The sequence below is a fragment of the Eumetopias jubatus genome, unplaced genomic scaffold, assembly GCF_037043125.1.
Source record: "Eumetopias jubatus isolate StellerSeaLion01/CBP00866 unplaced genomic scaffold, mEumJub1_p1.0 scaffold_7, whole genome shotgun sequence".
NCBI lineage: Eukaryota > Metazoa > Chordata > Mammalia > Carnivora > Otariidae > Eumetopias > Eumetopias jubatus.
Genome location: NW_028274813.1, coordinates 111,785,276 through 111,797,338, shown reverse-complemented (window position 1 = coordinate 111,797,338; position 12,063 = coordinate 111,785,276). Strand labels below are relative to the sequence as shown.

General features: G+C 35.1%; 1 protein-coding gene across 1 annotated transcript in view; it reads right to left on the bottom strand.

The window, feature by feature from the left end:
* Nucleotides 1-12,063, bottom strand: part of ARIH1 (ariadne RBR E3 ubiquitin protein ligase 1) — a 118,494-nt gene that overhangs the window by 41,568 nt on the left and 64,863 nt on the right. Inside the window, exon 3 of the mRNA XM_028099920.2 lies at nucleotides 5,166-5,310. Coding sequence (XP_027955721.1) covers nucleotides 5,166-5,310 — 145 coding nt within the window. The remainder of the gene's footprint in view (nucleotides 1-5,165; nucleotides 5,311-12,063) is intronic.

Below are 12,063 nucleotides of genomic sequence, written 5' to 3'. Positions count from 1 at the left end.
TACATTTACACTTTAATAGATTATCAAGCTTCATTCAAAGAGGTTGTAGCAGTTTATACTGTTCGAGAGAACCTGGTTTCCCAACAACCCTGTCAACATAGTATATTATCAAAACTCCTTGAATTTCGCCAGCCTAACAGGTGAAAATGAGGTAACTTCATTAGTTTTTAATTTATTTTATGAGTGAAGTTTAAACATCTGAAAGAAGATTTAAGGCTATATATTTCTTTTTCTGTGCACTCTCTTCACCTACTTTGCCCATTTTTCCACTGGGTTTATATTTTTCCTTAGTGATTTAGTGGGGATTGTTACCTATTTAGAAAACTGGCCACTTATAAGCATAGAAAATATTTTCTGTTTTAAATCCGAATGCTCACATTTTGTTGCCACGAAGAAGCTCTCTACTTGTATGTAGCAAAGTGTATTAGTTTTAAAAATTTCCGGCTTCTAAATTAACTTTAATATAAAGAGTTAGGAAGGAATTTAAGATTCTACTCCAGATGGCAACCAAGTTGTTCCAATACCATTTACTGAAATCACCTTATTTGAAATGCCCCCTTCTACAATACACCAAATTCCCCTCACACATATTTAACTCTATCTTGTTCCACTGCACTAATTATTCTTGTATTTGGTAGGACTAGTTCCTCCTTACCCCCGTCAATCTAGTCTTCTTTTTCAATATTTTACTATTATTCTATCTCTCCAAATACTCAAGTCATCTTTTTATCTCCTTTAGTATTTAAAGTTTTCTTCATAACAGATCTTTCACATTTCTTGCCAAGTTTATTTCTAGCTCTTTCATTCTTTTTGTGGCCCACATTAAGTGGTACTTTTTATTCCATTCCATTTTCTAACTAGCTGTTATTTGAAAAATGCTCATGAAATTTCTGATATTGCTTAATGATATTCAGATACAAATAGTTAGGATACAAAATTCTATACAATAGCACATCAACTATATACAGAATGGCCAGAAGCAGATATGGAAAAAATGTATCAAAGTCCTGAGACTAGTCTTATGGATCAAATGACATGGAAAATATCTACCCAGCTTAAAATGTGGTGCTATTCAGATTGACAAGGATTCTAACTCATTCACAGAACAAGGTAAGTATTTTAGAAATCAATATTCTCATCCATTAAAAAAAAAATCTAGGAAACAGAAGAATCTATTCTCAATACTCCCCATTGGTAAAGGAGATCTGGCACTAAATTGTTGTCAGATCACTAATGGACAGCATCTGATTTTCAAGGCTATGAGAAGGAGCATTCTGTAAAGGACAATAATAGCAGTGTAAAAGATCAATAATTCTAAAATGTTTTATTCATGACTTAAAAATACATATGCATCCTCATGTGCTTTGTTTTGTTTTGTTTTGTTTTTTTCAGATAAGAATCCTTGAGATTGGGCGCCTGGGTGGCTCAGATGGTTAAGCGTCTGCCTTCGGCTCAGGTCATGCAGGGTCCATCAGGCTCCTGGCTGAGCGGGAAGCCTGCTTCTCCCTCTCCCTCTGCTCATGCTCTCTCTCTCACTCTCTGTATCTCTGTGTCTCAAATGAATAAATAAAATCTTAAAAAAAAAAAAAAGAATCCTTGAGATTAAGAGACCACAGGTCACAATGGTTACCAAGTGATCATTTCAAGTAACATCTCTACCTTTGGGAACTTGTGCACCAACGATCATTATAAGAAAAAAACAAAGCTTTTTATTCTTTAAAGGCCTCTTTTTCAATAATTCTTCTAATTAGATAACAATACCAAACAAGATAAATTAGAAAAATAAATCACACACACATGTCTAAAGATAAAGCAAAAACTAACCTGTGGTATAGACACATTTATCGTGCTCAAGAGTGGTGTCATTATCATGGACTATCTGGGTATCACCATCCGGTTCCACTTCCCTTTCTGTCCTCCTCTCACATACTTGTTCCCTTACTACCTTGTGTTTACCTACTCGGGTCCCTGACTCAAGGGATAGGATTACTTATCAGCAAACTTATTCATAAATAAATCTGACACAGAATACACTAAAAATACACAAAGTATTACCTAAAACAGAAATGAATGGTCCTTTAAAAAAAGAATTGAAAGAATAAACTCTTAAAGGGTCCATTTATCCCTGCCATGTTACATACACAGCAACTAATGTCAAACAGCAGTAAGAACATTAAGAAATATCTTTCCTCCATCAGAAGTTGCTCATATAATCTCTAAAGTTAAAGTCATTTTGTTTATAAAAAACGGAATAATCAGGGCATCAGTTCCCTCAACCAAAAAATGGAATGAGTTAAAAAGGAATATAGGTTCGGACTCAGATTCCCAGCACAAGGATTCAGAGGTGCCTAAGGGCTGAGGGATGGGAGGGTGGATTATCCTCACAATCGTCAAAGTTGCCTTTATGTAACATATCTGATTCTTAGAATATACAAATTATTTACTTCATAAAAATGAGATATCACAGCCCAACCTATATTCCCTAGTAGAGTGAGGGTGTTAGCAAAGCTAGATCTTATGCTTTAATTCAAAACAACATTATTATAAAGTGAATGACTGTTGCCAGGGCTAAGAAACCCTTGTGTTGCGGCCAATGTGTTGGGGAATTTATGAACTTTAAAAGTGCCCCAAAGTCTCAGGAACTTGTTTTTAAAGAAGGGATCACCCACAATAGTTAACCCCGAAGTGCTGAACTTGTTTGCATGTGGCACTGTATAAAGCTAAAGTTGCTTTCTGGAAAGATAAAGGTATTGAAGATATACATTAATAAAAGGCAAGTATCAGTGTTTGAAGAGAGTGATGGAAACTGAAACATGGGAATTGTACAACAGAGGTTAAAAAAAAAAGTCATTCACCCAATTAAAGCTTTCATGGCGTCTCAGGTGGCGTTTACTTGCAAAACTGAAGAGGTTAAAATTATCTTTCTATATTAGTCTAAAAACCATGAGAAAAGAAGTCCTAGTTTTATCACCCTATATTTTTCATAACACTTGGCATAGTTTCCATAACTCTTTAACTTACTTTCCAACCCATGTTGCTGTTTGCTTTCTTGTCCTGTCATTTACATAGCCAAACTTCCTTTAAAGAGCAATTTGTTCATCTTTAGTGCCTCCACTTCCTTTCCCATCTTCAAGTCAATGATTTTTCAGCCCATGCAGTGTGGTGTCTCATCTTACCATACTACTTAAATTAACTTTCCAATAGCATTGGTAAACTTCATGTTGTTAATTGCAAATTCACTTTTCGATTCTTTGAAGTTTTTTGCAATGTTTTTACCATTCTTGGAGGTACAGTCTCTTCCTCTGGCTTCTGTATTGCTCTATTTTCCTGGTTCACCTGACTATCACACTTTCAAAGGTTATTTCACAGGTCAATTTCTGTGGGAAATTCTCCCTGATCTGACACTGGGTTAGGTGTCTCTCTCCAACACGTTCCCACAGTATCATGCCCTATTCAAGTGCTTACCTTTCTTTCTGAATATGTCATTTTACTTATCTACCCAGCTAATCTGTAAATTATCTGAAGCAGGCATTATGCCTTTATTCTCCATTGTGTTTCTAACACTTAAAATAGTGCCTGGTGCATTGAATAAATGAATAGCAGGTTCTCTATCATCAGTTACAAGTGCAAGCAAAATTTACAATGCAAATCTCCAGTCTTGATTTTTAATTCTAATTTGTTAAGACTGTTAGACAATACCAAGGGCACTGAGAAAGTTATAGGGGATATTTGTAAGCAGCTAGCTTCAGTATTCAAATTACATTTAAGATTTAAACGAGGGAGGAGCTGGTTATAATAGAGCAGGAGGAGAAATGCCAGGGAATAAGGAAACCCTGTATAATCTGGGACAAATTCCTTGGGTCTCAGTATTACCTCACAGAAACTTATGAACTATACAAATGTCACCTGGCAAAGAGAATTTAACTTAAAGACAGACAATAAAATAGTCAAAACATGAATTTAATTATTTTTAATAGTAATGTTTTTTTTTTAAATACTCAACTTAAGACTGTGATTTAAAGGAGGGAAATTATACAATTCTCAGAATAGCAGAGATCTGAAAGAATATCTTAACTCATTTGAAAGATAAAAATAACTCAGACCCAGTGAGATTTAATAATTATACAAAGCCAAATAATTAGCATCAGAGCTATAATCAAAACTTGAACATTTGGAAATTCAACTCAACACTTTACCTACAAAGTTATTTTAACTCATTGTTCTATTTCCCTAAGGGTACTTAATTTTCTTTTAAAACCTCTTTTCTAAGCACTTGGATGTGAGCAAATTGGTTCCCTTCAAATGGGCCTCTACAGAAATACATATATAAACTTCTAAAAAAACAATGAAAAAACTTCAATGTGTCAAAATACTGGTGACAAAGACTTTGTATATAGTAATTATTAGAAAGAGCTGCTTAACTATTAAAGCAGAGAATATGAATAAGATAGTTAGAATTAAGTTATTTCTTAGATATCTTGAAATATCTTAAAGAGGTGAATTCCAAGTGAGTAAATACATTTATGCCACAAATAGTATTTTCTTGTAGTTACTAAAGTAAGGCCTTCATAGGAAGATTATGTTTAAGCCTAAAATTCTTTACTAGACACACCAAAATAAATCGTCTATATTCAATGGGTTTTAAGGGGGATACTTTCACTCAATTAACTGGTCCCAGTGTCTGCTCCAACTCTGTCACCACTTGCTATATTTAAGAATTTCCATCAGAATGGATCTGTATAAGTGAAACTCTTCTGTTATGAAAAATCTTGAAAGCTCCCTAGTAAAATACTATTAAAGACATTTTATTAGTGTTTTGGATATTTATTTTAAAATGTTAGTTTTAAATCTACCTTATTTTGGATAAAAAATAATTCTACTCACTGCCCACCTATTAAACAATTCTCCCATGATAGCAAAATAAACTCAAAATAGATTTAGGTGTTTAATGACAAGCTGCTGCTTTAAAAAGCAAACGGGGAAGAAGGGGAAAGAACAAGCTCTATTCTTTCTCTTCCTTTCCTTTATCCTTAATATTCTGATAGGTTATTGTTTTACTACAATACAATCCCAGACTCCCAGATCTTCCTTGGTTTAAATAATTTAAGTTGATTTACCCTCTGAAACAGAGAGTTAGTGCTAGCCTTAAACTACCAGATACTCACCGAGTTAGGGTAGTTCAAGTAGCAGATCTGACAAGGCATATCCTGTGCTGATGACCTTGTATTCATCTGGCGTGTTCGAGACTTTTTACTTGGATTAATTACATGACACTCAGCAAAGAGCTTCTCCAGGTTTCCATCAAAGTACCTGCATTATTTAAACAGAAAGGATGAGAGCCCAGCAATAGCACACTGTTAGAGCTCTCCAAAAACCTGATTTTCTATAGGGAACAGCAATGAACTGAATTAAAATAAACCCAGATCATAACCTTTTTGGCTCAGAGGAAAGGAGGTGTATGGCTACAAACTGTAGCAAAACAGAAGTGTGTGTGTGTGTGTGTGTGTGTGTGTGTGTGTGTGTGTGTGTGTGTGTGTGTGTGTGTGTGTAAAGCAGATTAAGTTTTTGTTGCTATTTTGGTATTTTTTACTTCGTTTTCATTCTGGGAAGTTAACCTATTAGAATTTTAACAGTACTACAACTAAAATTTAGAATGAAAGCTGTACTATCTCTAGTGTACTTTAATGAAGAGCAATAGTATTTTAAAAGGCTAGGCTAATATTTTAAACAAATGACTTTATTAATAATTTTAGTTACACCAGCTTAAATATATTAGCAAGTAAACTACCTACAAAGCATATCTTACCCCACAAATCACTTACGTGTCTCATTCTACAAAACAGATTTCATTTCTAAATTTTTTTAAAAATAATTTTTAATTTACTAGCAAAGGGGAGGGAGGAAACAAAAAAGTGTATCTTAAAATGTTTTTATATCAAATAATCTATATACTTAACTTTTCATAAAATAGGTTTATTCTTTACGTACAAAAAAGAGGTTCTCAACTTAAAAAATAAGTGATACTCAAAGGAGATTTCCAATTATTTTTAATGCAGGTCTTGTTCAGGTTTTGTGTCAAAGTACTTACTATATCTCTAGGAAAATCACTCAAATGAGAACAAATCACATCACTCTCCCAAGACTAACAAACATCTATTTATAAATAACTGCAGAATGTTTCAATGATCAAATTATTAATCAAAATGTCAACACATTATAAAAGGGGAACTCACATAAAGTTGTCACTGATAATTCAGCTAATCAAATTATATAGAGCAGAAAATCAAATGCTTTCCTTCTAATTATCTCTCAGAAAACCTAAAATGTCAAGTTTTATTTGAAAAGTAGAAAGCAGGGGCGCCTGGGTGGCTCAGTCGTTAAACGTCTGCTCAGGTCATGATCCCAGGGTCCTGGGATCGAGCTCCCCCTCAGGCTCCCTGCTCAGCGGGAAGCCCTCTTCTCCCTCTCCCACTCCCCCTGCTTGTGTTCCCTCTCTTGATTTGTATCTGTCAAATAAATAAATAAAATATTTTAAAAAAAAAAGTAGAAAGCATATGAAGCTACTAAATATGAACAGGTAAAGCGATTAAACACCTCGTGTTTAGAAAAAATATTCATGCTCATAAGAAGAGAAACTTCTGCCATCCAAATTTGACTACATGAAATTAGTAACTCCTAATACTCTGGTGATATTCTAGACACCATTCTATGCATATACAGCCAAAAAGACATGTGTCTATAATTTCATGTAAATAGTATTTACTGCAGATTTATAACCTTCAGTAAGCAATACATTAAGATATTTGTCAATAAGCATAAGTTTTCATCACTACATAATATTCCACTGTAGGTATGTACTGTAATTTACCTAACTAGCCTTATACTAAGGGACATTTAAATGTTCCACATATAAATAATTCTAAATGAAAATCTTGGCCCATCTGATTGGGGGAAAATATCTAGACTTAACTTGCATTTCTTTGTTACTGAGGCTGAACACATTTTTCTGTGAAGATCTTACTATTAATTTATGAGTTCACTATGTCAACAGAAAGGGTAGACCTTCTCATGGACTACTTTCTTCCCCTCAGTTTCTAGTTTGCCCTCAACCTTGTTTAATGATGTTTAACTGTCACATTTAATTGTCATGTAGGCATACTGATCATGCAACCCTGTTGTGAGTTCTGGACTTCATATCAAGCTTTACAAGATCTCATTACCTAAAGATTATAAAAATTCATCCATGATTTATTTAGGCTTAAACTGTTTTCCATTAAAACTGTTGATTCACAGGAAATTATTTTTGTGTAATAAGGAATAAAGTTGGGATTCCGTTTTTTTTTTTTTTTTTTTTAGATTTGTGAAAGTGAGAGAGAGAGAGGGAGCACACAAGCAGGGGGAGCGGCAGGCAGAGGAAGAAGCAGGCTCCTTGCTGAGCAAGGAAAGGAGCCTGATGCGGGACCCCATCCCAGGACCCCAGGATCAGGATGGGAACCGATGGGAACCAAAGGCAGCCGCTCAACCCAGTCACCCAGGTGTCCTGGGATTCTATTTCATTTTAATCTAAATAGCTAACCATTTGCTGAACGGTGTTTCAACTACCCCAAACACTTCCTCCTACCTTTAGGTCTCAGCTTAACGCTCAGTTCCTCCCCACTGTGGCCCCCAAATTAGGTAAGGTTCCTGGTATAACCTTCTCATGGTACTTTGTGCTCTTGCACAACACCTAATCACATGATCAACTCTGAAATCATTTACGTTTTCTCTGCTAGGGTGTAAACCCCATGAGGACTATCTTATTATTGCTGTAGCCCCAGTATCTAGAAGAATCTTATTATAATCATTTTTTTTTAAAGAGGAACCGAAGTAGAGTAACTTCTTAAAGATAATCCACAGTAACAAATCTGAATTCCTTTGCTTTAGGCATATTTCAGACTGTAATGGGTTTATCAACTTTTTGAGACACTCTGAAGACTTCAGAGAACTCTCAATTACTGCACAGATAAACAGAATGGGGAGTTTAAGAATCCACTCATATGGTCAGACATAATGGGCCTAGAAATCTTTTTCTTTTATTAAGTTCCATTTTATAAGAAATTTAACATTTTAAAATTTTGTTTTGTTTTTATTACATGTTCTACCAATGACTGTAATAGTTATTTGGAAATATTGAAATCTAATTTATTTTCACTAAGCACTTAAAATCAGTACTTAAGTTTATTTCTTAAGTTGTCGACTTTAAATATATTGGGCACTTTTAAATTTTTAAATAAAAGATTTTTAAATCTTTTTAAAAGATTTTATTTATTTATTTGATGGAGAGAGAGACAGTGAAAGAGGGAACACAAGCAAGGGGAGTGTGAGGGAGAAGGAGACTCCCCACCAAGCAGGGAGTCTGATGCGGGGCTCGATCCCAGGACCCTGGGATCATGACCTGAGCAGAAGGCAAGCGCTTAAGGGCTGAGCCACCCAGGCGCCCCTGATTATCATTTTATGTAATTGTTTCACTAATCATATACATTGCTTTTACATTATATAGCTTTCCTTTCAAGAATGGTAAAAACTTTTTTTGTTCCTTAACCTGATTACCTAATTACTCAGACATAATTCAAATGCTTACTTTGGCCAAAATGTGTCTCCCCCGCCCCCATATTCTTTATACTGACAGCATCCATTTCCTTCTGGTACCTATTGTCATTGAAGTCTGTGGTCAAAATAATTTTTCTCATTTTATAATTCAAATCCTTTTTCAATTGGCATATTTATAATTTTGTTTTCTTCATTCTTGAAATTTAGTAGTTCTGTAGGCTTTATCTTAGCATTCAAACTTTCTCTTTTTTTAAAGATTTATTTATTTATTTATTTATTTATTTATTTATTTGAGAGAGAGAGAGACAGTGAGAGCAGGAAAACAAACAGGGGGAGTGGGAGAGGAAGAAGCAGGCTTGAGCCCGACGTGGGGCTCAATCCCAGGATCCCGGGATCATGACCTGAGCCAAAGGCAGACGCTTAACAACTGAGCCACCCAGGCGCCCCTCAATCTTTCTCTTTCAAAATGCATTCAGGTCTCAAACACTTCAAGATCCTTTTTAGTTATTACGGCTGTGTCCCCCGGATTTGTACCTAGTCTTTGTTAATTTGTCCTCTGTGTCTACCATTTGCTAATTCCTTCTTTGTCCTTTTCCTGTCTTATATGTCTCTATCTTCCAGAGTATCTGCTCTGTTTCTTGCTGTTGCCAATGTGGTTTAAGTTGTGTGAGATTACCTGTCCCTTTTTTCTTCTTAGTTTCATCAGCTTCTTTTTTATCTTGTTCTGTTGTTTCATCAATTCATCTTTGATCCCTCATCTCACAGTCTATGTTTAATTTCCTTAAGAGAACAAAGAAGCTTTTTCTTTCTAATTATGATAGTTTTATTAAAACTACTATGCTCAAGAATATGGGTGGATTCTTAACTCCCATACTTTGTTTACCTGGTCACTATTTGAAAAGTCCTTTAGTTACATCCTCCCTCATGCGAAACAGGCCAAAATGAAGAGACTGATTCAGTGTGAAGCATTGCTGTTCAGGTATCTAGTTTAATCAGTTAAGACACATCTTTCTGCTTCTATGACTTTACTAAATAGCTGCAAAGCTTATCCTACGACATTGCTTCCCTCCTTTCCTTTAACTCTTGCCACCCACCCCTTTTTGAGAAAACTATTCATTTGATGAAAACAGAAATAAGAATAGCAGTGTGGTCTTTCCTTTAGTGCAGTCTTTCCTCAGTCAGGGAAGGGTAGAATTAGAGTAACCCCACCTCATCTATCACATGGCCTAGACTTCTCTAGATTAAGGTTGTTAGAAGGGCAACTGGAGAGGTTTCTCAGTAGAGATTTTAAATCCTCTTCTCTAAGGTTTTCTGTTCATTTAGCATGTTTACCAAAATATGGTTAAGCAAACCGGCACTTAATTAGCCAACTTTCCAGAATATCTAGATCTTAATTTCTCATTTTACTTGACTTCTGGACAGAAATATACCAAACAATTTTAATTAAATTTTAAGGCACTAACAGTTATGGCCTAAGAACTGTGTGTGATTGTGGGGAAAGGAGACACGCTTGGTAGGGTACATAGCTGGCTATGTTTCTTTTTGAATTCTGAATGATGGTAGCATCATTGTTTGCCACTTCAATATTTAATTTTGCCATTAGGAGTTTACCTTAAAAGCCTCTACATTGGGCACCTGGGTGGCTCAGTTGGTTAAGCGACTGCCTTCGGCTCAGGTCATGATCCCAGGACCCTGGGATCGAGTCCTGCATCGGGCTCCCTGCTCAGCGAGGAGCCTGCTTCTCCCTCTGACCCTCCCCCCTTTCATGTGCTCTCTCTATCTCTCTCTCATTCTTGCTCTCTCAAATAAATAAATCTTTTAAAAAAAAAAGCCTCTACATCTTCACACTTCATAAAAAGACCACTGTTGAAGACGTACTTATTTTCACAACAGAATCAGAAAAGCAAAAAGGTTAAGCTAATTTAAAGTTATATAGTGTGCTTTTCTACTGTATGTTCTGAGGCTGTTCAGAGTTCAATCCTTACAGGTTTTTAATGTTCCCATTATGTATTATTTGTAACAAGTCCGTTATCTAATGCTATAGTCTAAGAGGGAACAAAAACACACACATACATGAAAACGAATAAAAATAATTATATATGTCCATGTATAACATGCATGTACACACACTTTTATTTTACTTCATTATTCTCGTGTGGCATTTCATGGGTACCAGACTTCAATTTCAAAAGGTCACAATTATCCTATACCTTAATTATAGTTCTGATAAAGCACTGAAAAAGGTCTGTGACTCCAACATCTCTTCCAGGAATTGCGATTTCAACTATTCTTTGGGTCCTATTAACCTGCTTCTAATGGTGTAATTTTTCTTTTAGAAAAAGTATCCTTGGGCAAAAATGTCAAAGGAGCAAAGGAACAGCTTAAGTTTGTTTAAATCATATGGATGAATAAAAACTGTGATATTTATGAAAAGCAAAAATAATAGACTATGAAGGAGTCTTAGAACGGTACAACTGAACAACAGAGTAAAAAATACACTAAGAGAGAAGGCTTTCCCACATATAAACATTAGTTTCAAAGCTTAATCCTCATATTTCATAGAAAGAAGCCAGGAGATGCAGTATAGTAGTATAAGAAATAGTAAAGCCAACAACAGTTCTCTCTTCTAGGGAATGAGATTGACTAAAACTGAAGATCTGGAGCAAGAGTTGTCATTTAAAACACTAAAACTATTAGACTTTTAAAAACCTGTTACTTTGATAAAAATTTAAATCTAAAAAGGGCTCTTCAAGTAGAATGTGGTTTTTAATGGTATTCTTTTAAAAGAAGGACTAAAGTGAGAATGTAAAATGACTGGTACACATATGAACCTGTACCAGGTAAAGTTCAGAATTCCAGAGAACTAAAACTTAGGGATAGAAAAGTAAGGACTTAGGGATAGAAAATCTTTTTTCTAAGGAAGACTTTTGGCCCTCATAAGAAAAAAGATGTCTATAAAAACTTGTTTTAAAAGTTTTGTGCTTTTTTATGCTAATCTAAAAAGTTTAGTTCTCATTTTAATATTAATGTATTTATGTGGTTTATAGCAAAATAAACATACTGGTCATGTATTTATTTTTTTTAAAGATTTTATTTATTTGAGAGAGAGAGAGGGCGGGGCAGGGGAGGCAGCAGGACCCTGGGATCATGACCTGAGCCAAAGGCAGATGCTTAACCCACTGGGCCACCCAGGTGCCCCGGTCATGTATTTTTTTTAAAAATACTTTCTGAGATTATAAGACTTTTCTCCTATGAGAAAATCAACCTAATTAAAAAAAAAAAAAACAAAAAACGCATGATCCTGAGCTTGCTTACTGCTGAGCAAGAGACCACTTAACAAAGAAGCTACTAAACAAGTTGCAGTACAAAAATTTTGTTTTTTTTTTTTTAAAGACTACATTTTTAAATAGTCTCTACACCCAACATGGGGCTTGAACTCACGACCCTGAGATCCAGAGTCACATGTTCTACTGA